The sequence below is a fragment of the Pseudoliparis swirei genome, chromosome 19 (assembly GCF_029220125.1).
Source record: "Pseudoliparis swirei isolate HS2019 ecotype Mariana Trench chromosome 19, NWPU_hadal_v1, whole genome shotgun sequence".
In the NCBI taxonomy this organism is placed as follows: Eukaryota; Metazoa; Chordata; class Actinopteri; order Perciformes; family Liparidae; genus Pseudoliparis; species Pseudoliparis swirei.
In genome coordinates, this window is record NC_079406.1 from 21,498,538 (window position 1) to 21,524,619 (window position 26,082).

The following is a 26,082-nucleotide window of genomic DNA, read 5'->3' on the forward strand; positions in this document are numbered from 1 at the left end:
TGAATCTGCACACTCCGGTACAGTAGGTGGCGGTATGCACCAAGTCAAGTTGGTTGCGATCCGCCAATCAAATTTATCGAAGAAGAAGAAACTGTGACAGAGATGGACTCAGTTTATTATTTATTTTATCTTTAATATACTTTTAAGTCAAATTTATTAATTCAATTATAATTATTAAGTTTGCTGATGAATCATTTCTGATGAAATTGGCCTATCTCAGTGACGTATTTGGAGAGCTGAATAAATTATATCTTCATCTTCAAGGCAGAGAGCAGCAGCTTCCTCAGACCAGATCAGGGTTCACTGAAGCTGAGATGTGAGTCAGGAGACTCGATCAATGGAATATTGATTCCTTTGAGAATCTGGGTGAATTTGAACTGATACTGATGCAACTTGATGGCTCACACATATATATATACACAAATTTTTTTTGGCATGCTTTTGTTTTGAAAAGATAGTTAGTGTAAAACTCAGACAATATTTGAACTTGTTTTGTTTCGTATTTCACAGGTTGCACTTATTGTTATTATCTTATATTCAATGCCAAACATGTTAATGCAGCCACAATAGGCTATTTGCCAAATATTTGTGCTTTTCTGCACAACTTTATTTGGATTGTTCTAGAAAAGTGATGAAAAGTCTGATGAATTCACTTAATTGAATGTTAATGGAATTTTCAGATTCTATTATTTGAAAAAGCACAGATGGAGGAGTCATACAAAGTTGTTATTTCAGGATTCCAGACGTATTTCTATTCCTAGCAGGAGGAGTTGGGTGTCTTGTCCGGACCGGACTCCGACCAACAACAAATGCTCATGGGTGTCTTCATTCACAACAGACTGAACTGGAAGGCCAACCTCAACGCTGTGCACAAGAAGGGGATGAGTCAACTCTTTTTCTTGAGGAAACTTTGATCCTTCGATATGTGCAGCGAGATATTAGAGATGTTCTACCAGTCTGCTGTGGACTGTTCTCTGTATTTTTCCGTCGTCTGCTGGGGGAGCAACATTGGAGCCGGAGACACCAACAGACTCACTAAACTGGAGAGGAAGGCCAGCTCCATCATTGGCTGCAAACAGGACTATCCAGAACAGGTGGTGGATAGGAAGATACTGAAGAAAATATTGTCCATATTGGATAACCGGAACCAACCTCTCCATCACCTACTGCAGGGACAGTGGAGAACGTTCTCCAACAGACTGCTTCAGTTCTGCTTCACAAGGACAGATACAGGAGAACATTCCTGCCTACGACAATACTGTACAATAAATCACCTCTGGACAAATCCTCCTCAAATTTAACAACATCAATAACCCTTGCACCGCTTCACTCTATATACTTGGATATACTTTTTATTTTGAGTTAATTTTTTATTGTATTGTATATGTTAACATGCCTGCAGCTGCTACAGAGACGTTTTCAACTGGGGATGAATAAAGTATATATAATCTAATAAAAACAGGTACGGTAATTACATTTATTTCTAAAATGCAATAAACAATATTAAAATGACTTATTTTCCTTGAGGATATTTATGTCGGAACAGCATACACAGAATGTCGTTTGGTAAAAATCACAAATACAACATATATGGGAGTATCGTCGAAGAACGAACTGTGGAGTAATATTTGTACCCCGCGCTTTTATTTTGAAGGCGAGAACAACCCGCTTCCTGGAGTGGTGCCAGCCAGCCTCGGATAGCTATCGCCGAGCTAAAGCAAAACGGCTCGGTTGGTCTCGTTGACGACGGTTAAGATCTCGTCCACCGAGAGGATTTATTGATTTCAAGACACACGACGGATAAAAACACAACCCCCCGATAAGGTACGTGCGTGAGCCGTGACTGTTCCAAGCACAAGCAGTCTAAAAGCGGACCGTCGTCTTTACGACCAAACCCCCCCTCCTCCTTCTTGTTGTGGTCAGATGGGGCCTTTCCCCGTGTGATCAAAGGGGAAACAGCCCCACACAGCAACAGGGGATGAAATAATGCATCACGTCTTTGTGACCCGCTTCGTGTCTTGTGCTTGCGACCCGTTACCTGGCGATCAGGCAGCTGCAGGCGGGAACGAACGCGCTTTACGCGTGGAGGAGTGGCTACACGGGGCCTTGCTGTAATGTCAGTGGAGTTCACTCATTCTGTATTTTCTCATCTTATTTCCACAGTGGGGAGGCGGCTCCTCTGACTGCGCTGTGTGACCCCCCCCCCCCGCAGCCCAGATGACCGGCGGACCTCTGGGCTCAACATGGATCCTGTGAGCTACCAGCGCATGTTGAACGGGGGGCATCCCAGTTTGGTGTTGGATCGCGTTTTGGGCACTTCCAACGTGAAGTACTGTCCGAAGTGCGGATTTGCTTCCATGGACGCCGCAGAGTTGAAGAGGCACATGCTGGAGCACAGGGGGACGAGGTTTTACTGCGTCTACTGCAACAAAGTCTCGTTCAGCGAGGCCGAGTTAAACGCTCACCTGAAGCAGCACAGCTCCAAGTATCCCTTCAAGTGTCCTCACTGTGGACAGGGCTACATGCGGAGGTTGTGCCTGGTTAAGCACATTGATCGCTTGCATAATAAAAACACAAGTCAAGGACCTGCTAAGCAAAACCCCCATGTTCCCGTCTCCAGTGCCTTATCAAGTGTGCACACTGCTGATCCAGCATCACTCCGACCAACCATTCGGGTGAATGTACCCGCCCCGACTGCACCTGCAGTCAGGCAGGGTCGAGATGAACTGAGAGTGAAAACACTGGAAACAAACGCGTCGAACGCCACTAATGGCAACGCAGAGCATCTGACCCCTTTGAATGGACTCATTCAGCACAACAGGGCTCTGACGGTTTCTCTTCCGGAAGAAGTAACGATCCCCGCCGGCTGCTTGGTGGAGCTCGTCGAGGTGAAAACCGTCAACGGGACGAAGGAGCTGAAGCTGAGGCTCGTCTCGCAACAAGAGAACGAGTCCGTGATCAAAGAGACCAGGTCCACAGTCTCTCAAAACACGTCCCCGGGAAAGCCCTTCCTGTCCTCGTTGAGTCACCCGAACGCGATGAAGTCCATGAGCATGGGGATGTGCACGGTTAACAGGAAGCAGTTTGATTCAAAGACGATAACTGTGGAGCACCCCGCTGTTTGTCCAGTGAGTATTTCTAAAAACATCCCGAGTCAAGTGAACAAAGACAAAGCTGGATTTAAAAGAGCGTCGCGGGAAATAATCAACTTGGAAAGTCACAGGGTCGTTCCAAACAAGGTTCCCAAAAGCGCCCTGAATGCTGTACGAGAGGGAAGCGCTGCGGTCAAAGATACGCAGAGCGAGCCCGTGAGTCATAGTGCGGCGCTGCCCTCTGTCATCTGCAACCGGGCTGGCCAACGGTTTACCGGCGCCCCGCAGCCAGACGGCATGGCCTCATGTGTTTCTCAGAGGGCCGTGGACGAGAGGAAGAATTTAATTCCAGAGCATTCCAAGAAACTCCCACCCAAGAGGGGGAGTGACGCCAAGGTCACTCCTCGAGATGTTTCGCTGCCTGTAAAGCTGGAACCGGGCGAGATAAGCCTCAAGAGCGACGACACTTCAGAAATAAAGACGGAGCAGGTGGGCTTGAATCAGCAACACTCTTCTTGTCCTTCCTTGAGTGTCCTCTTGGCTGCATCCGCCCAACTGAGGCCTCCAGCGACTCTAGTCTGCAGCGATACAGTTTCAAGTCCGTCTTTTTCAAACCCCAGAAGTATAAATCGGTGTTCGACCGTCAAAGAAATGTTGCTTTCCAGCCGCAAAGGTCCAAAGATGTCGACGTGGACCCAGGAAGTCGTGTCCAGGGAGAGAGCCGGAGAGGCGCTGGAGCCCGAGGGTTTTCCCGTCATCTCCTCTGTGTTTTCGCTCAGCCAACAACCAGAGGACGTCCAAGGCGCCATGCAACCGCTGGTCATGGCGCTGCGTGGTATCGTGATGGATGAAAGTAACGGTCCCAGTAGCAGAACTCAAGATCACATCAAGGTGGCAAACCTGGCGAAGGAAGCGCTGGCGTCCTGCGCTCAGGCGGACACAAAAGATGCATCCATCATCCACGAGCTTTTATTAGCAGAGCGGGCCGGGAGCACAACTCAAGAGCACGTCGAGGTAACGGACGGCGCGGAGCCGTCGAAGGAGGCGCTGGTGTCCTGCGCTCAGGCGGACGTAAAAGATGGATCTATCATCCACGAGTTATTACTATCAAAACTGTCCGGTAACGCAACTCAAGATCACGGCGAGGTCACAAACGGCGCGGAGCTGGTGAAGGAGGAGCTGGTGAAGGAGGAGCTGGTGAAGGAGGAGCTGGCGTCCTGCGCTCAGGCGGACACGAAAGATGGATCTATCATCGACCAGCTTTTATTGACGAAGCAGATCGGGGAGGCGGCCACAGAGGATAAAGGTAATCAGCACCCTCCTGCGCCGACGCACAACCACATCAAGAATGAAAAACCAACGACTAAGAGGAGGAAAAGTAAGAAAAGCCGTTGCACTCCCGCTTTAAAATCGTCAACAGGTGAGGAATCCTTTCCCCAAATCGCCGCACACGGCGCTGCCGAGCCGCAACAGCAAACAGCCAAAGGCGAGCACGACATCTCGAAGTTTCTGACCGTCTCGCTGAAGCGGGTACAAGTAGGCCTGTGGAAAAAGAACAAGAAGGGGCTGAAACTTAGAATATCCAAATACAAGATTCAGGTACCGATGGACAGTCTGACCGACTGCACGGTTATTTACCCGATGCCGCTGAAGTCGGACCAGCTGGTGACGCGGCCGAGCCCCTACCAGCCCGTGGTGGTGCTCAATCACCCGAAGCCCCGGGCCTCCATTCAGGGCGCGGGGCCGGACGCTGTCGCGGACACGCCGGAGTCCGTGCTAGCGCCAAAGTGCCAAATCTTAAAAATGAGGCTGAGCAAAGTGATGGGGCAGAAGTATGAGGTGATGGGGTGCACCGTCGGCGTCTTCCCATGACTCGTATCGGCGGACGTATCGCTTGCACGTACGCGTACGTTGATGAGAAAACGACTAGTATTACAATGACGGGGAGACGTCGACTTAAAGAAAGACAAAATATGAAGGAGCGTGAGATTTTAAAAACAATGGACATTTTGATCATCATTGCGTTACACGTTTGTTGTTTGTATAGACATGGAATGTGGATTATCGAAGTGCAATGCAGTTTGATTGCTTTGAGTCCCAGAACATCTGCTTTAGTCGACTGCGCTCACCGATACGCAGATGTTGAGTACTCTTACAGATGTTCGGGAAACCAGTAGAGCTCTTAGAGTCGAGGGCATAAATGCATGTGCTGTTTACTTAAAAAAAGGATGACATACTGTGTTTGTTTTGTTTTTGTTATCAGAAATGTGTTACTGTTAACCTGGCTCCTCTAAGACACACGCTGAATTAGGGGCAGTACACCTTGAGAGTATCAACTCGGAATACAAACAATGTCATAAAGATGCTGAACGTGCACGGATCCAAATTGAATGATAGGGACAAAAATCAAAAATAAGTCATGAGGAAATGTTTGGTTTGTATCGGGCATCTATTGAAGCCTGATGCAACATTTAGCACAAATAATATACAGTGAAATAATGTCTTCTTTTAAAGTATGAATCCCTGTTTTGTTTTTGTTTTTTAAATGCTCAAATGAACAACAGTCTGAAGCAAAGAAAACTAATGTGTTTCCGGCTGCCGCATATGGTCGGAGAGCACTTCTTCCTTTTTGCTTTCTGTGATTAAGTTGTCTAGACAATTATATTGCATCCAATAAGTAATTTTTACACTTGCCTTAAAACTGATCAATAAGGCACGTCCGACAAATCCGGGTCACTCTGAGATGACAGCCAGTGTGACGTGTGCAGCACTCAGTGTAGGTCAGTAGTGCACTGGTGCATTCAGGCACTCTTTGCCAACTTTAAAGATGTTGGGAGTTATTGCGTTGCTGCGTTGTATTTATTTGGTCAACAGTCACTGGTAAAGTGAACTGGACAATTGAAATGGAAAAAAGACACACTACACGATGTAAATAATGGAAGCTGGGCACACACACACACACATACACACACACACACACTACTGTTTGTTATTGTTTTCAGTTTGAATGCTTTTTAAATCACTGGGTGTTGCAGAGAATGGACATTACGTTTGCCAGTTGTCCTCCATGTGTTGTATGACGTTACATGTCTCGGTTGTACTGTAAACTTGTATTGCGCCCTAGTTTCTACCAGTATTTACCACGTTGCTGGCCTTTTCTCGGTGATAAGCCCTAATGTTTCAAACTTGACCCGTTTACGATGAGTGCCTGAATGCACCGCGAGTCTCGGCTACACCTTTGACTACTCCTCAGACTCCAGAGGGATGAGAAAAACTAAGTCTTCAAGAATTGTTCTGTTTTTTTAATTCACTTTTTTCAAGTCTCCGTTTTTGTTATTCTTGTCACATTTGTTTGTTTTCATGAATACTCTACATGTGATCCATCGCGGATATTTCTTTTGATGAACTTATTTGAGGCAACACTCCCAGAAACAAGTGTTAACGCTATCGTCACGTGACGCCTCTTTGCAGCTCCCTTAAACAGAATCCCAACACAGAGCTGGTCCCAAACTGGTTTATTACTGGTTCTGAAAGCCACACGCTGTTATTTGATCTGATGTCCGTACTAAATGACTGTGGTGATTCTGAGAACCTGTTAAAACCATCGAAAGGACACAAACATCTTCTTTCCTGATGCTTGACAGAACTGTCACTGTTCTCGCGACAGCAGTACATGTGTGTTTTTAATCGGTGACCATGATGTATGAAGTGCTAGACCTATCAATTAGTAGGTTTTGGCTGCCCATTTTTTCGTGTGTGTGTGTGTATATACGTTTCAATCATTCGCAGATTTTATCGTGTACATACCTATAAATATCAAATGTGATAGCTGTTGTTCATACTGTGTAGGGAAGGGTTGACATTCCACAGCCTCCTCAGCAAAAGCAGTCCTGTTGTGCTGACGTATTTTATTGTTTGTTATATAAATATATATAATTATTATTTTAAAGGGGTTTAAGGACGTGCCAGTTCTCTGAAAGTTTCTTTGCCTTCCATTCACCTCTTATTTGTGTTTTTTGACGTCCCTATTAAAGCTGTTTTTGGTTTATTATTTTTGTTTAAAATCGTGTTCCATGCTTTTCTAATAACAAATATGTAACTCCTCTTTTTTTCTATTAAAACATGATCATGGTTGGTATTGTCTATTCCCTTTTGTTCAACAGAATTGCGTCACATACAGTGCTTGTCGAGAGAAGCACGGGTGGAGAAAACATTCAGATATTTTATTAGTTAAAATAACTACAGTATTATAGAACCCCCACCTGTGGGGAGGGGGTGGCAGCTCTGTGTGTGTGTGTTGGGTGCCCATGCACGCGGTCAGATTTGCTTTCACATAACACCTATCTCCTCTTTTCTCTCCTTATTGATGCATTTTCATCTCTCTATTGCACATTACTAACTCTGCTTCCTCCCCGGAGTCCTTCTGACTTCACGTCTCATAAGGTCCATCGGACAGATGCTGCAGATGCTCCGCCCACTACTCCTCTCTATCTCCATCTGCCTGATGGATCGTGGAGGTCTGGATCGTGAAATATGCCTCCTATCAACTATTCATACACTCTGTCCTATTCATTGAGTGTGTTCTTACTGCGTTTTAGTTTGTGTGTAATGATTCCTTCTGGTCACATGACATCTATTGCATCTATCCATCCTGGAGAGGGATCCTCCTCTGTTGCTCTCCTGAAGGGTTCTTCCCTTTTTCCCCCCTGAAGGGTTATTTGGGAGTTTTTCCTGAGCCGATGTGAGGTTTTGGGACTGGGATGTCTACGTGTATAGATTGTAAAGCACTCTGAGACTAATTTGTAATTTGTGAAAATGGGCGAAACAAATTAATTTGTGAAAATGGGCTATACAAATTAACTGAATTGAATTGGATAGCGGTTTCCAAAGATGGCTTCTCAGATGGCTCCGTCACTTCAGTTCAGTACTTGGGAGCGGTGCCAAGACGAGGTCTAATCAGCCTCAGCTGGTGTGTGTGTGTGTGTGTGTGTGTGTGTGTGTGTGTGTGTGTGTGTGTGTGTGTGTGTGTGTGTGTGTGTGTGTGTGTGTGTGTGTGTGTGTGTGTGTGTGTGTGTGTCCCCCCAATAAGGTGCAGTAGTAACAGAGGCGAGGGAAAGGATCGGGAGGCGAGAGTGCGCAGTGGGTCGCCATACAGCTGTTAACTGTTGTGTGAATAACAGGCCTTCCACAACCATCAGTGTTGCTGCCTCCGTGCGGTCCGAGACTCACGGGGTAATGGAGGAGATTAGAGAAAATGGTCAACTATATTGTTAATCGATCAATACTTTAAATGTCATTGTTACGCGTCAGTGTTGTGTGTTCTCCCCTCCCTCCTTGTTTCCCCTTCAGGTGCCAATCAGGTTCCACCTGTACAGAACAATCGGGCTGCACCTGGGTTCCAGAAGGCAAGCTGGTCAATCAGCTGGCCCCGTTTTAAAAGGGAGGCAGCCTGAAGAGTCATTGACACTCATGTGGCATTGCCAGAAATTTAGATACGAGCGAGGCAGGTTGAAGAGGAGGCTGGCAGTCGGAGGGGTGCGATTGAGGGATGCATTATCCTTGGGGGCAGGAAGGGTGCTGCAGTATCTGAAGGAGACAGGGTTGAATAAAAGAATTTAGGGCACTGAAGTTGACAGGGCTCCCTTCTTAGTTTAGTTTATTTTAATTGTATTTCTTTTCTTTTCTTTTTGGCGGGGATAAAGTGCTAGATATTTCTACTTCGCAAAGAAAGGCAGTAGGTGGCGGTAATGCACCAGTTTGGATGCCAGCCGCCTAAAAAGAAGAAGAAGAGTCGTTGACACTGCTCGGTGTGCAGGTTGGTGGTGGAGTTGAGGACAGGAGGTAGGTTTAGGGTTCCCTGTACATTTTTGCACTCACATAGCTACTTTGTGTCTAGACACATTAGACTATTGGTTGGTGCTCCCCAGTAGCGGCTGGTGGATTTCTTTTGTTTGTTGGTGGGGCCATCTGATCAATTTCAGCCAACATTCCAGGGATTCAATGCAAAAAAGGTATCAAATACGCATTACTAGTTTGCAGTTACATATGTAACGTTTATTTCAACACTTTTACATAATAAAGGACATTTTACTGATATAATTCAGTCGAGATATGTATGATTATTATGATAGCAGTGGACGTAGTGCGCATCGTCGTAGACATCCACTATCTATATATCTTACGCTGCACTCTGCTTGTAGCTCCCCTCATTACAGTTATCTTGATTTCTATTTGTTTGGCACAACCACAACTGTCCCAACCTCTCCCACTTTATTTGTTTTTTGTGTTAACCGCATGAGAATAAATGTTATTTGAAACCGTTACTCCTACTTTTGACCTCTTTTCACATTCTTTGACTGCCACGTGATCGTCCCTCCACTTATCCCCCAGACCGAAAAGGGGTCATAACAATAAAAAAGGGTGAATATAGTTCCTTCGTCCAGCTTCTCAGATGAGTTTTGTTGCTCGTCTCGAACGGGATTTTCGTTGTGTTTTTTGACAGTTGGCACATGAATGAAACCAAAAATAGCAAAATCATCAGATTAATTGATAATGGAAATAATTGTAAAGGTACATACTTTTTAAATTTGATGGCAAACACTTTTCACAGTTGTTATACTCATCTTCTTCCCAACACGCTCATCATGAACTTCAGTGGATGTTTGGGCTTCCAACCAGATGGCATTGGTGGTAAGCTGTTTTGAAGATTATTCTCTCTGAAATACATAACTGCAGCACTAAAGTGCAAAGAGCTCACGAAAGAATGTTGAAGCATTGTGTTCGGTGGAGCTTGACAGCCGACCCATCCAGCCATTCGTCACGAGCAGCAGATATGAGCTCATTGTTTTCATCTGGGTCTGAATCAGGTCCAATTAAAGACTTTGGCCTAATAGAGTCTTAATAGACATTTAGGGAAAGTATGAACACAATGGACGTGGTTACACAAAAGCTTGTAAATATTAGAGGAACATTAGAATATGTAAACGCTCTCGGTTTGCTTTATTACTATACAAACAATAAATATATTCTACCAATCCAGTTTGTTTCATTAACAGTCAAGACATCTTTAGGTCCACTAAGATATGAGCTAAAACATTTGTTAAAATTTTCTTTTTACCATTGAGCAGATTATCTTCACTGGCATGATTCACATGTTATTGCAGCAGTTGGACAACTTCCTTTTTCGTTATGGGACACGTCAACACACAGTTTTCAGGGCATTTGCTTCCGGGCATGCTTCTCCCGCTGATGAGTATTATTGGGAAGATGGTGTGAATCTTGATGATGTCTGCCACGGAGTCAAACATCTGAGGAGAAATCACATGTGAGCTTTCACTAAATATAATTGTTGAAGCGTCTTTCTGAAACATTGGTCCTCTCACTTCATTGGATCTCTGTCCCGTTCCCAGGGCGAACTTGCCGGAGCTCTCGACGAACCGGATTTTGATATTGTAAACCTTCTTCTCGTGATACACGGCCAACACCAAGGGCTCCCTGTTGGTGTTGGTGGAGCAGTCTCGCACTAAAAAGGCTCCGTTCTAAAGGGGTGTGAGAAATATATTATTTTTAGCTGCAGATATATTCAGATCTTTCATGTATCATTTCATATTCGAGGAGACACTGAATTATTTCAGACTTGATTTATTTCCTCCATTATTTTACAATGAGCCTCCTGTAACATGAACTTGTATTATCGTTGTTCTTGTGGAAAATAAGTATATTCAATAAGCGTATTGTTGAAACAAAGAGGAGATGCAGTACCTTGTTCACCAGGTGTAAGGCGTGCTCGGCATCGGCTCGAGAACAAGCCCCAACATACCAGTCTTCTTCACTGGAGGTCTGCCAAACACAAGCACTCAGATCTTTTACCGGAGTAAAAGTATCACGTTTAAAAATACGCTGTTACAAAGACCTGCATTTTATCGTCTTACTCAATCTCAATAAAAATATTTGCATCAAAATATACTTAAAGCACAAAAAGAATACAGAATGGCCCACTTCATATACATAATGTAAAATCTATGATGTCAACAGATTTAGTAATGTATTATTACGTACATTGCTTTAATGTTGCACCTGCTAAAGATGAATTATACAACATACAATATATCATTTTAATAGTTGACTCATATTTTGTATTAATAAAAATCTGAAATGCAAAATCAACTTCAAATCAGTGAAGCTCTCAGTCAAGTTCAGTGCAGTAAAAAGTAAATTTGTCTTCAAAATGTAGTGGAGTTGAAGTATAATGTATCATAAAATACAAAGTAAAGTACCTCAAAAGTGTCCTTATAAGTGCTTGAGTAAATATACTTAGTTAATTTCTACGACTGAACACTTCAGAGTTCAGTAAGTAGCATCATATGTTGTTACTGTATTAAATAGCAGTGAGTATACCTGTTGAGGTTTTCCCTTTGGAACAAAGTCATGTTGGTCAAAGTCTTCTTTAGTTTGAGGCCACTCGTGATGACGCTTTGATCGCACCCTATCTTTAAGTAGATGTTAGTGTTCACTCATTTAATTAATAACTCTGTAATAATGCTGAGGATCTAAATCATTACTTACCTAGACTTTGTTGTGTCCTAAATTCAGGAAGAAAGAGCAAATCAAACATGATGTAACACAACACAATTGTTCTGAAATGCCTGAGAGATGAAACACACACCTTGTTTTTATATTATGAGTTTCAAAATCCAGACAATGTTTGAGATTGGTATGAAGGGATGAAACACTTTCAGCACGCTGTAGACCTAAAACCACATACAACACGTTTACCAGTGTCAAGACCTTTTTCACCAAAACAATATTACATTCACACTTATTTAGCTCTTACCTTTGGTAAGTGAACTGAATTCAGCCTATTTGAAGTATGAGAAAGAAAAATAGGTTTTACAATTAAATTAAAACAAAGGAGTTAAGGAGTCTTTTCTAGTCAGCTTACAAGTTTAATTGTGTAGAATAAAATAAAATAAATACAATTTAAATGAAAATAGCATGATCGAACCGCTGAAATCTGACATGGCAAGTTTGAATCCTTACTTTTTTAGTTGGTCTCTGTCCACTGAAATGAAAAAAAAGCATTATTTTCTATATTATTATTAAATATGACATCACAATATGCTTGATCAATGAAAGTTTATTTTCTGCGATTTTGTTTCCAACCAGCAGATGGCGGCACTGTCACACTCTGCAAACTGTAAACTCAGACGGCTTTGTTTCATTTTCCGCCACTCACAGAGGAAAGAGGTCACACAAGGTCAAAGTCAACTACAGCTAAATAAAACCAGTTCTCACTCTCTCCAGCAGGATTCGCGTATAGTCAGCCCAGGCAAGTGCTTCTCTATCTCTATTGGAGATGATGGAGATGGCCTGGAAGTACACACGTTTTAGCTGCAAGTCCATTCACATTTAAACATGTATTTAACATCTCATTTAAACACAACAATGAATGACTTGAAGAGCAGTTGAGCAAATTACCTGCGAGAGCGCTGTGATATTAGAAAGAGAAAAACAACATGATCACCTATTTCACGAGTTCCAATTAACAGTGTTTGTTGACACAGAAACTGACTCAACAATAAGTACTGCATGGTGAGGAGCTTACCTGCTCTCCTGGGATCACAGGTGAAAACCTCTTTTCTGTAAGAGCAACATGTGAACGTGTGAGATGCTTCTGAGGCCTGAGGCAATGCATGTAAAGTGAACTGAGTTGGCTTACCTAATCTGATCTTTCTTCTGCCTGGCTTCAGATCTCTGTTTACTGCAGGTCCGGTGGCTAAAAACCATGGGCAGGCAGAAATAAATTATGTTTAGTGTACAAGTACTTATGAAGTGCTCTGAAGTACACTTTTAAAGGTCCTGGTACTCAATCTCAGAGGGAAATGTGACACTTAAGTAAACTGCCACCACTGACATGAAAGCCATCAGCTGAAGTATCACATGCTCGTCAATCTAATGTAAAGAATATATATTGTAGCTTAGCATAGCCTAGTATTGTTTGCATAAATGTTATGTGTAAAGTGGAAAATCACTGGATGAGAGTTAGAAACTTTAGCAGGGCAGTCCGGCGCCTGAACTGATCAAAGAAGATAACAGTGACACACAAAAGAACTTTATGCACCAACGCTCACCCTAGATTTGAATAGAACAAAGCAACACTCATGCTCACATGAACAGGAGAGCCACAGAGACATTTAATGAGCGCAGATAAGATAAGGAACGGTCCAGCTTTGGCAATTAATATCCGGATCCAACCACAGGCCTCTCTGACTCACACACACACACACACACACATGCACACGTGAAGAGGCCCTTTTGATAAACGACCTTCTGGACGCAGCGCATCCCACTTCGGAAGAGATAAGACTATCTTAGAAAACTCCCGAGCTCAGTCAAAGAAAGCAACAAGTCTTTCTCTTCCCACACTTTTTCACAACATATGCTCTCATTGGCGGGCCACGAAGAACCAATGAATGAGCGACAGCAATGGAGGCAGAGAGACGTAGAACCAATGAGAAGACACCGCCCTCTCTTCGCTGGACCAATCAGAACTGGTCTTGATGATTATTTAAACCGTCGCGCCCTCTGCTAAGGCGCCTCTCTCTGGTCTGAATACAATAGGTACCAGGCTGAGGGGGGTCCATGCATGATGTCTACTTGTATCCTTATTTCTGAATAAAACGCTTATAGATGTAAAGTAGAAGTCTACCGCTGTTTCTTTCAGTCAGTGCCGTCCGGGTGGTGTGTTCCTGATCCTCCAAAATCAACACTAACAAGATCAAAATCTGAAACATTGTTGGTTAAATGTGCTATATTCAAAATAAGGAGCATTTATATTGCCAGCTAACGTGCTCAGAGCTAACGTGCTCCCAGCTAACATGCTCAGAGCTAAAGTGCTCACAGCTAATATGCTCAGAGCTAACGTGCTCACAGCGATAACAATGGCAAATACTGATCCATCAAAAGTGCTGACAGAGCTAACAGTTCAGTAGAGGGCGCCTCTGCAACGACGCTGTCTGTTTGGAGGATGTTGTCAGCTGCAACCGCCGTATGAGAGCAGTGCAGAGCAGCGGTCGCAAGCTAACCAGTGGAGCACACATATAGGCTCACATGTGTAATACAACTTCAATTCCCCATTTTGGTGATTTTTATTCTAAACATTCATGAATAAAGGTATTACAAACTAAAAGTAAACTAAACTAAAAGAGATGGAAAAGCTCTGCAGAGGTTGTTGTGTGTCTGTTTTCAGTGTCGTCAGTAATATGACTGACCGATCACATCCGAGAGAGCCATTTGATTTAATATTAAATCTTTAATAATGCAGGTTAAGTGACCCTATGTAGCTTTCGCTGAGTAGCAAGTCATAAAGTTGCTCACATCAGCTAATATTAGCCGCACTAAGCTACACTGTACTCATGCCAGGCCAAGTGAAACTTCACTAGAATGTCTGCATCTCATCAATATTCAGACGATGGAGCTTTTAATGTCACTTCACCTGAAACAAGTGGGATTTGTCTTGGCAGGATGTTGGCTTTACCCTGATGAAGAGGAGAGCACATGAAGAATAAGCAGACAGTTACAGCAGTGTAGTTGTGATGGAGAATGAATCTGAAGAAATCAAAACGGAAAAACTTACAGTGCAGAGTGATGAGAGGCTTTGAGCCGTTGATGACCTCGGGAGATCCCTGTCTTGAAAGTAACAGAAGTTCAGATGCTCTCACTCTTATCAGTGACAGGAATGACAGTAGTTTCAACAGTTCCAGTGTTCACTGTTCAAATGAGTTTGTATCATTCTTATAACTCGGTGGCGGCCGGTCCCAGTGGCGCACCGCAGCAGCAGACTGTATCGAGTACAGAGGGAGAACACTCCGAGCGTGAACACATTTAAAAGCCACGTTCAGTGTGAAGTTGCAGAGGTCCAGCTGCGAGGCCCCTGGCTGTGGGCCACATCCATGCAGGAGAGTAAAAGGAGTCTATTCACACAACATGCTTCCCGCATCACCCTTTTCGGTTGCTGGATAATTGTAATCTCCCGCAGTCTGCCTCAGCCAACAGATGGCCCCGGAGACCCACTGGCAGATCATGATCACTCAGCATGAGCTCTCTCTCTCTCTCTCTCTCTCTCTTTTTCTCAGATAAACAGTGGCATTGTAGCTGTTATTTTGTGCCTGCACTTTATTCAGCTTCATTCTAATTATGTTCACCAGCACTGTTCTTTGCAGGAATGTGAATAATCTCTCTCTCATTGTATCGCAATGCAAACACTTAAACTTAGAGTTAATTCTTAGGTTTTTGGATAAACGTTTGAACTATTTATGTGCCATATTTTTTATACATTTTAGGCAGACAAGAATAATTAGAATAAGACGTGCGGTGACACATATTAAAGGTCAGGTTCACTCCTACAGACGGACAGAATTACTCAACCCACTGAGCCACGAAGACGACATTTTCTTTTTGGTTTACTGTTCAACGACACACAACAAAACTTTAGATCCAAGTAAATAAGAACTGAAAACAACACATAATGAGAGCCGCGTGAATGTGGATGATAAGTAATTGTTTTCCTCTCTACCTGCATACTCTCTCTCATCATTTATGCGCCTCGCAGCAAGTATGCGCACATGAACCACTTGCTCCTGGTCATCCACCACATCGTACTCAGGCTCCTCCACGTTGTGAAAGTTGCCGTGTCTTTCATTTCGTTTCCTGCCTCTCCTGTTGTGATCCTGTGGAGAGGAAATGGCAGTTTCTTGAAATTGGAGATACAAGTCTACGATAGATAAGCTTTATCTTCGTCTTGTAACACTGAGCTCTTAGAAATTGTGTGCGTGTCACCCAGATTTAATACAACAAAGACTGCCTTTGATAACAATCTCATTCTGCTTCCAATAATTTATTGGAAACACGTGTACTAATCTGGTTTTAAAAATTGAAAGCGATAAACGTGCTCACATTTGTGTCTTGCTCATTACATCAACCATCACACAGTTACACATTGTGAGTAGACAGTGTTGGATCCTTGACGTGTATCCAGCACTGATAAGCACAGGAAGCTATAATGAGGTGTTGCACAACCCGCTGAGGGATTTCCTTTTTTCAAGCCTCACTCTCTACAGCCAGACACTAACGCGCACACATTCATAGCCGGTCTGTGACACGGTATGTGTCTTTCTCCGGGCAGGTGCAGTGTCTTCCAGGAATATGTCGCTAAAAGGCAGGAAACGCCTCTCTTCAGAAGATCAGGTTCCTTTGTATTCATGAGTAATGATGAACCCCGAAAGTGTATTACAATAACCTCACGATTACCTGTGTATGTGCACAAATGTCTTTTCTAGATAAAGCACAAGTTCAGGTTCTTATGTTGCAAGAGGTGGTTGGACGCGGGGCATTTCACCTTTATCTGACAGAGGACAGTGTAGAAATTAAGGGAGTATGACATGCAACAAAAGGCCAGAATCGTGACCGGGACGTTGCTGTTATAGAGAAGTCGTCCTGCAGAGCCAGACCGATCTTCACAGCTCTATGTCAGCGCTAAAGCAAGGTCTGGCTGCACACATTATCATGGATAGATGGAGGGAAAACTCTCCAACTTGTTTGTAATTTTCCCATCGTCTTGGGAGGCACTAAGCATACGATGCAGCGTCAGCGACCTCGCCAAAGAGAGAAGAGAATATCACGTGGAATTTGTGGCCAATGGCAGGTTTTATACCCAGTCTACATCCGCTGACTCAGACTACACGTCCTGTAACCACAGGCGCACTTATATCTGTTGAATTTATTATGATACATGTTTTTAATGTTTAAATTCCATCAAAGGCAATGTATAGCTTGCCAGCAGGAGCATATTTTTCTTCTTCTTTTTTTAACAATTTAATCCAAATATTCCTCAGCCCTTGTTTACTCTCATTGAGCACATCCTTGCCCAGTTTGCTGAACATGTCTAATTGTTTCCTCTATCTGGAGGCTGCAGAAGGAACAGGAACACTTGGAGTCTTCAGGTGGCTACAGAGATCTAATCAACCAGAGGGGAAAGCAGTCCTCATCCTGCAAGCGGATGACAGCTACTGGTCGGGAACATTCTTCGGTTAACACCCACACAGGCTCTGTCAATTAGCATGACAGCGGTTATGACTTTGCTTATCGCAATCCTTGTTCTAGACCGGCACAGTGAAAGTGCATGACATGAGGAGAGTTCATGGGATTTTGGAAAGTCAATGAGAGGATGCTAGAAACATGATATCAAGGAATATCTATGTACCTTGTGCCGTTTCTCTGAGCTGCATTTCGGAAAAAGCATCCTGAGCTTTTTTCACATCGAAATACATCATAAAAAGCACCAGAGCATAAACAACAAAAACAGTTAATACATTCTGTTACAGTGTTTCATTAATGTCACTGTTCACAGTAAATATGCACGTAAAGCATTCATAACCACAAAAAAAACATTTATGTGGAGTGGAGTGAGAACTTTAAGAGTTTTCTCTTCTTTTGGCTGATGTATTTAAACGACTCCCTGCAATTACATTAGATGTTATTAATCTTTTGAACATGAAGTTGAGGGATGATAATTGTACTAACCAGTGAGACTAAATAAATTGAAATATTTGTTCACAATCTAATAGCATAAGGAGAAATAATACAACACAAAAGCTATTACTCCTTATGCACATGGGTGTTGTTTTTCCTGTGCACTAACAATGACAGAGCAGATTCTCACTCTTTCCTTGTTTCTATGCTAAAAGGTAATTACACAGGGGGGCTGCAGACTCTCAAAGCTCCCACTGGGAACGTTCATGTGGAACCATCGGGGAAACGCTGTGATACCAGTCGGGCGCCATAACTCACCATTATCACAGCAGACGCATGGCTGTTCCCTCTCTCTCTCTACAGCGACCGAGGGCCTGGAACAAAAAGGGAAAACATCATTAGTTTGGTGGTTCCGTTAAAGAATCTGCCCTTTTCCTCCTCAAGAGTTACACATGCAGATATACATCTTTATATGCTACTAAACAGAGTGGCTTTATTCATCTGAGTTACAGTTTTAACATTCACTGGAAATAAACTGCGAAGAACATTTCTACAGATTTAAGGACAGATGCCTCTTAACGTGGAAACATTAAAAAAATCTGATATATTTTATTATTCTTTATCATATCATGTTGTATGTCTTTATATTAAGTAGATCTGCAGTGAAATTTGAATTGAGGTAAACAATAAAAACAATTTAAATAGATTTTGAATTGATAAATAACTTAATTAATATAATAATAGTAATAATAATAATATTAACATACTTTTATTCCACTATTTATTAAAAAATATGTGAACAATAAAAATATGAATTTTACTCTAATAATAATTAGTGCTGTGAAAAATAACGCGTTAACTCAGTTAATTCAATTACAGGTTTAACTAGTTATTTTTTTAAACGCATTTAACGCATGTGCAGAATGAGCTTCCAATCCGTCTGTTGTTGGTCGTCGGGACGAAAAAAAAGTCACTTGCAAAATGAGCTTCCAATACACCACTTCAATCTGAACTCTGTCCGCTCTCATGCAGACGGTCTGTTCATCGGTAATGATCCTTCCGCAGGTTCACCTCCGGAAACCTTGTTACGACTTTTACTTCCTGTAGATCAGGGTCTCAACACGTCGATCGCGACCTGCCAGTCGATCGCGGCGTAGTGTCGGTAGATCGCATGACATTAAAAAGATTGGCCCGCCCCCTGACATGTTCTCTATAGCACGTCTTTGTTCTTTTATTAAATTAAACGTCTGTTGTTGATCGTATCTCCACAGCAGCATGTCATTTCTGTCTCTTCGCGTTGCGTTAACACTTATCGATCTCCGTCTCGCGCGCTACAGAGCTCCGTGCGCGCGCATCGGGACCGAGCAAAAAAAAAGTCACTTGTCAATCTGTGTCCGGGCCGGTGAGGTTTCAGCTTTGCAGCGGTGTCCCCGCCGTCCCTTTCATCACGGCCCAGTTCATGAAGAAAACCCACACAGTCAGTTTGCCTCAGCAGCTGCTAGAGGAAGACTAGAGGCCTTTAGATTGTATCATGGTGGAGTTAATGGTTGACAAACAAGAGAAAAATGTTCTGTTTAACCCTCCTGTTACCTTTACATTTACTAACATATTTTACCCTCGGGTCAATTTGACCCCAGCAATTAAAACCTCCAGAAAATTATTAGAATTAATATTGCTTCCCAAGTTTAAGTGTGAGGTACTTTATGTTTGTTTGTTGACTACCTAAATAGCCCTTTAAATAAATACAAAAGTTGATATTTCTTATATGTTTGACACAGTGAAAAACAGCCTGGGGTCAAATTGACCCCAAAGAACACCGACATTAAACATTGAATGGGGTCAAATTGACCCGAAAGGTAACAGGAGGGTTAAATATTCTGTTTAGGATGAAGATGTATTAATGTTCCATATGGAAGAAAACTGCTAAATAACTGCTGAGTTGCAGCACCATTGTATAGAAGAATGTATAAATGTATATATCCGTCTTTTGTCATAAATCTCTATGTTCTCACAAAATATACCGAGAATATCGGTAATATGTGATTAATCATGATTAATCCACAAAAACCTGTGATTAACCCGATTAAAATTTTTAATCGTTTCACAGCCCTAATAATAATATAATTATATCTTATTCAGACATACAGATTGGTTTGTTTGATTTAACGTGATTATTTGCATTTTGTCTAAATTGTATGGTTTGTGTTTATATTTATCACTCAGTATTTGAAGTGAGACTTTGTGACAGAAAAAAAGACAATTGAAGGTGAAAATAACAGAAGTTTCCACAGTCTAACAGTCCAGTGAGGTTTAAAAAAATAGCTAAAGATTGCTAATTAATGTTTGGAGGGACAGAGCCGTGCAGCCACTGTCTTGTATTTCAGCAAAAGATACATAAACAGATCAGAACAGAGAATTAATATAACATTTACACTACATAATGTTATATTGCTTTTCCAAGAGATAATGTCTGGTACCATCAGCATATAGCAAAGAAAAGTGTGTATCATATTACACATCACATTCAGTTAAAGCTATCACTAATACCACTAGTATTGATACATAGAAATGACAGCACTAAGATGCACACTGAGCAACAGTATTACATGTTGCATTTCATTTAACCAGGTGGCATCTTGGTATTCATGGTGTCTCAATATTAATCAGCAGCGCTGGTTTCACCATTTTCTTTTTCAAATATGAATGTTAAACCAACCGAATATCATTGAAGGGACGAATCCAAAAACTGTTTTGTCTATTCAGACGATTCAATTATCGACCTGCAGATCCAAACAATTAAAACTTTTTTTACTTTTGACATCTACAAAACTGTGAAAGCGGCTCACGTAGTTGTGACAAAGCACAGTAGGAATACTAATTGTGTACTTTTTGAATGGTGCAAACACAGTATCAGCAGGAGTGATGTCGATGTGATCGCAATCTGGATGGCGGAAAGAGGGCTGACATGTATTTGTGGGTCTTTGTCACATATCCTTCATTTATGAGCAATTTAAGACACACTATACATTTTTAAATCATGTTTCCAGGGAGATTATCAAGAAGGGGAAGAGAAACACGGATCAGCACCAATCAATCACTCTTTGATGGACAGCTTTTCTTTATCTTTGAATCCTTTTGGCTGTGAAGGAAAAACAAAACAGGAAGCAGGAAGGGAACCGATACCAAAATAGAAGTGACATTTAAGCGAGGCTCAGGGATTTGTGATAATGCCAGGAGACATTACATCCTACCAAATCTCAGTCCCACAAGGGACATAGTCAGGGTTGGATTTGGCAGTGTGGTCCAACACTCAGCAGGGCAGTCTGTCTACTTTGCAGAGCTTACTGAGCCATGGGAAGTGGTGTTGGATGAGACGTATGAAAAAAAAAGGAAAAAAAGGAGATTATATACTTGCAGCCAGCATCTGAGGTTGAGCAGTTAGTCTGGAGTATAAACTTCTGGCCCATGGAAATTGGGTGCAGAGGATTTGTGGCAACTCAAACCACCATACGGCTTAAGGATTTGTGACCTGGCTTTTCTACGGACATCAAGAAAGTATCAACTGCAGCGAGCGAGCGAGAGCTCAGTCTGAGGACAGAAACCATATCAACAGCGACCAAACTAGGACATACCGTGGATTGTCTGTCATAAAATGCGACCCAAGTATTGTTGATACCATTCTCGTTGTGTTGACACGTGTTTTGTGGCAGTAAAGATGAACTTTATAGAGTTCTTAAAAACAATTTGTTTGGTATTTGTGCCCCTAACTGAGTCAGACAAAGTTAATTTTGCTTTACAGCATGACGTTTTTCACATTCACGACAAGATCATTTGTGCTGTGAAGATATTATTCAGAGTGAACACAAGATAGTTTAAATATATAATCATTGTAAGGTGCGTCCATGACAATCGAGTTTGCACCTTTTTTAATAAAAAGGTTGTGACCAAATGCGACAAAACACCTAATCCCCCCCCCCCCCCCAATTCCTTATAAAATGAGATGACAACGACATAAATCGCTTAAGATTTTAGAGCAAATAAAGAATTTTAATCAAAACAGGATTTGCAGCTCGAGCAGCAAATACCACATTTCAAAGCTTGTCTCATCGTTAAAGTTCATTACTTATCATTTTCCATCATTTTCATTTTTTTTACAACAGACCAACTTTAACTTGCTTTTCTACACACTTACAAATACAGCTGTTACTTACTTTTTTAGAAGACTTGTAGCCTACAACAAGCACACCTGTCTTTGTGGGTGTCCAGCTAGTTTCTGCCTATTTGGTTTACAGTGTTCATGTATCTCGCACAGACCTACAGAAAACATCTGGGCTGCTTCCACTGAGTGTCAGAGCTAAGCAGCCCACTGCAGTAAACCAACAGGACTTCCTGTGTGGTGAACAACTGGCCTATAAACTAAAGTCTTCACTTTTGTTTGACACTGTCAAAGGTTGCTTTGTGGAGGGCTTCCACTTCTTCTGCATCTGTGTTCGGCATTCAGATAATTGCTTGTGGTATTGGTGTTATGTTTTTTATTTTTTATGTTTCATTTATTTCTGCATAAACCTCTTTGCTCGCTTTCGTTGTGCAGTTTGAGATTGTATTCACGCAACATACATCTAAAAAAGCAGGCCTAGAGCATTTGTTCAGTGCATCAGTGTTAAATGAAGCTTCCAGTGCGACAGTTATTTCTCTTAATTTGAACAGGAACATGGTGACATTTCAACATTTGCTCTGCCAAGTGCGAAAGGAAGCAGGGTGACATTTACTTTTTCCGTCAGATCATCATCTGGCTTTATTTTTATATCAAACAAGAAGGTGAACCCAAATTACAATATTCTATTCATGCCCTTTCAAAGTGATATTTTGCCTTTGTGTAAAATGTTCAGTGAATAGCGTCAACACTTAATAGAAAGTCTCCTGCCACTTATGTTATACTTTCAAAACTTTACATTAAAGCCCCACTATGTAGTTTTTCCCTTTTAGCGCCCCCTTCAGGTTTTTAGGTGTTTAACGTTTACTTCAGTGTCGTAAATACCCAGTTACGATAGATGCAGCCTCGCATACACTTGTATTGAGTTGGGATCATGTGTTGTCCTGTATTATAATATTATTATTATTATTATTTGTACGTGTCACGGGTTATAAAAGGTGACGAGGGGGAGGTGACGAGTTTTTAGTTTGGAGCGCGCTGACAGGCGGCGGACTCAGAACGGCAGCAATCCGGCGACTGTTTCTATTTTGGATTCATACCAACGGGCGGGATCACTAATAGAAGACTGCGCAGGAACACTGTGAACTGGCCCAGCACCACCGGACTAGGGTGAAGTAGCGCGGGATTGAACGCGCGCCGCCATGTTTCCGCCTGGTCGGTCAGCTGTTTGCCGGCTTTTTTTTGGGGGGGGGGGTGCGCGTGCAGTCATTTCCTTTTGTTTTGGGGGACTAAAAATGTGGAGTACGTGTGATCGAATACAATATTGTTGACAACACCAAAAAGCTACATAAAAAAGCTACCCTTATACTGTAGCTGCGAGCGTGGAGTGGCACTTTATGACATTGCGTAATCACTGCCAGAAAGCAGGTCGAGTACATCCGCCGGATATACCGGGCGGCTCCAGAATCTTACATAGCGGAGTTATTTCCCCACAGACCCCCGATGGCAATAGCGGAGACGCAAATCGTCATTTTAAAAGTCATTGTAGCGGCACAATTTTTTTCAAGCTGTTATTTTAAGGTACAAAAGTTACATAGTGTTGCTTTAATGTCCAGTTACAACATGGATTTGAAATGCTGGTTAACACATTAACTCTATTTCAGACAGTGAGAGGCTTTTAACTCCAGTTATTAATAGTTGTTATTTAACAGCTTAAATGAGGCAAAGAAATCTGCTGAATCATGATGAGAATATTTTAACACCGGCCATTAAGCTGGGGTTTACTGGTCCGTGAACAAGGGACACTGACAGTATGAAATATATTTAAGGTTGAGCATTACTCAGACTTATTTAAGACCTGCCTGCTTGTCCAAAAAATTATATCGCTTACATTCGCCTTAAAATCTGTATGTGCACTCACTTTCTAACACTAAAGGAAGAGAATAACTTTTTTGGGTCGCTCAGGCCAAACATTTTAGAGTTAAAGGAAATCTCTTATCTGTGGTGACATGGTTCATATTTTTGTCTCCATTCGTGATGATAACATTGTGGTCACCTATATGATTCTGATGTCTCGGAAAGCGCGTCATAGCTGTAAATAGGGCAACACACACACGAGCATTCAGATGATCACGTGGTAAACAAGTATAATGTGGAGGTTTGAGCAGAAGTGAGTGCACCTGTACTGTTGCTGAAAATCCCTCATAGTAGAAGCATAACTACTTGTTTCTCTCCAAATTAGTCTCACTCATCTGCACATAAAAATCTGACCTGTTGGAAGAATCCCACAATTAACCTTATTATGAATAGTCTAATAACCAATAGAACTGATGGAAGAGCTACTAAACAAAACTCAAGTTTACTTTTTTTCCCTAAAAATTGTTATGGAGACAAAACTCAAGTTGAATGTTTCCCTAAAAATGATTATGGAGGCAAAATAATATTTTAACGGGATATTTGTGGACGGCAATTAATTTCAGCAACGATGGGTCAAATTATTATCTGTAATTAAAGAAGGGTACATGATCAATTCAGCTCCGCAGAGGGTTAGATTGAGTGAAGATAATTGTTTTAAAGCAGTTTTAAGTCTCATTGAAAACAAAATCGACAACATTGATAAATTATCCACATCGATGTTGTTCTCGCTGTGCACTAACAATGACAGAACGCCGATAAATGCTGTGCAACGGCTCTCAAACTACGATACATCTTGGTTATTGACCCTGGCGTGGTGCAGCGATCACACATAAGCTGAGGGCGACTTCTCTTTGATCAACACATAAACTCTTCCTGTCTGAAGCGGGTTGGAGGCCCGGCCTCCTCCAAAGAGCGACGCAGCTGAGCACAGGCGCACAAGGTCAGCCTCTCTCCTGTGGTTTCTTCTGCAACGGTATAGCCTGACTTCCTGTGAACGATTACCATCTCGCCTCTCATATTCTCACTGATGCTTATCTTTTGAGCCGCAAACGCCAACTCCCCCAACATCTCTACACCTTGGCCCCCAGCGACAGCCCCATCGCAATCTGGCAGCTCATCCTGTGTCCTCAACCCCCCCCCCCCCCCCTCTCCTCCTCCATCGTCCTCCTCACAGCAGCCAAAAGAATGAACCGACCTCCCCTCCTGTGTCCTGGACCTGTCACTAAGAAATAGGATCCGTGGTCCCAGCCTCAGGGTGTGTAGTGTGTGTGTGTGTGTGCGCATGTGAGGGTGTGTTTCATTGGTTAATACAACCCAAGTCCTTCATGCATTCACAGGCATCTTACTGCAGTTAGAGTCATGATGTTGAATTTCCGGCACCGCAGGAAGGATGCTTGTGGTTGTAATAAGCCACATTAAAAACAAGATCAAGAACAGCTGCAGAGGTACTCAGAATCAGGAGGCCCTCATGTACACATAGGAGCCACAAAGTGATCGTAAATGCGGGCCGACTTACTTAACTAATTACCTTTTGTAGGATTTTTGTATGGATTATTTTCATCCACACTTTGTGACTGTTTAATTGTTGGTCGGCTGACTTAATAATTTTCGTCTCACCAGATTGACGTCATAGATCTTGAATATGTGATGTGTGATTCATATTTAAAAGGTTCATATGTGTGCTTGTGTGCAACATATAGAGGACCCTTCAGCCTAATGAGGAGAGACATGGGGTCCCTTTGAGAGCACTCGTATCAATATCCTGATTTGTATTCAAGTGTTTGGCCTTCACAGATGTTTGCACTTTGACCAAGATTTCAAGAGATACATTCACGTATGAGAGATACATCCAATATGCACTCAAATATCAATGATAATATCTTATATGACTTTTGTCAGCCATGTTGGCAGCGTAGCTCAGGCTGCTCTAATCCAGCATTCGTAGCTAAATCTACAAAAATAATGAGTGATAAATTGTAGATATCCCACACAATTATTTCTTATGTTATTCGTTAGATGGAGGTATAAAGACCAAAGAGCTCACACAGGGCATGAGAAAGGTGGATGGGTCCAACAGCCAATGATCTTTCAGCCAGGAGACTGCTGTTGGTGTAGAAGTAAAATGCTCAGTGGAGTTAAGGGACTTCTGTTGTTATTTTAACCCAAACGCCTAACTCAACCGAACTGTGTAGTTTTGTTGACTACATCCAGCTCAAGTAGATTCCTGCTAAGACATTTCTAAAGACTGTATGCATGTCAAAGGCAGACACTCAGTGCGTTTACATGATGGTATAATTCGAATCTTGCTTTAGTCGGACTCTGCTATCTTTTGGGGGATCTGCTGTTATCCCAATATACATGGCAGTGAGTAATTTGAATCATTGGCCGAAA

The 26,082-nt window shown here is 42.3% G+C and overlaps 2 protein-coding genes across 4 annotated transcripts; one reads left to right on the forward strand and one right to left on the reverse strand.

Moving 5' to 3' along the window:
• The first annotated feature begins 1,736 nt into the window (after positions 1–1,736).
• Positions 1,737–7,226, forward strand: LOC130209499 (zinc finger protein 518B). Its single transcript, XM_056439201.1, has 2 exons — positions 1,737–1,824; positions 2,164–7,226. The coding sequence occupies exon 2, from the start codon at positions 2,244–2,246 to the stop codon at positions 4,962–4,964; it is 2,721 nt and encodes a 906-aa protein (XP_056295176.1). The 5' UTR covers positions 1,737–1,824; positions 2,164–2,243; the 3' UTR covers positions 4,965–7,226.
• A 1,748-nt stretch (positions 7,227–8,974) lies between these two features.
• Positions 8,975–21,897, reverse strand: LOC130209629 (cytokine-dependent hematopoietic cell linker). Of its 3 annotated transcripts, none has more exons than XM_056439401.1 (17): positions 21,833–21,897; positions 17,940–17,995; positions 15,667–15,820; positions 14,728–14,780; positions 14,587–14,629; positions 12,811–12,867; positions 12,697–12,731; positions 12,570–12,580; positions 12,387–12,461; positions 12,132–12,153; positions 11,926–11,950; positions 11,758–11,842; positions 11,658–11,674; positions 11,490–11,581; positions 10,854–10,931; positions 10,475–10,630; positions 8,975–10,399 (listed from the first exon to the last, which is right to left on the reverse strand). In XM_056439401.1, the coding sequence occupies exons 2-17, from the start codon at positions 17,940–17,942 to the stop codon at positions 10,247–10,249; spliced, it is 1,059 nt and encodes a 352-aa protein (XP_056295376.1). In that variant the 5' UTR covers positions 17,943–17,995; positions 21,833–21,897; the 3' UTR covers positions 8,975–10,246. The 3 variants fall into 3 exon arrangements, with proteins under 3 accessions (XP_056295376.1, XP_056295377.1, XP_056295375.1); XM_056439402.1 differs by lacking the exon at positions 21,833–21,897 and adding an exon at positions 20,873–20,888; XM_056439400.1 differs by lacking the exon at positions 21,833–21,897 and having other exon boundaries at positions 17,940–18,226.
• Between the last annotated feature and the right edge of the window lie 4,185 nt (positions 21,898–26,082).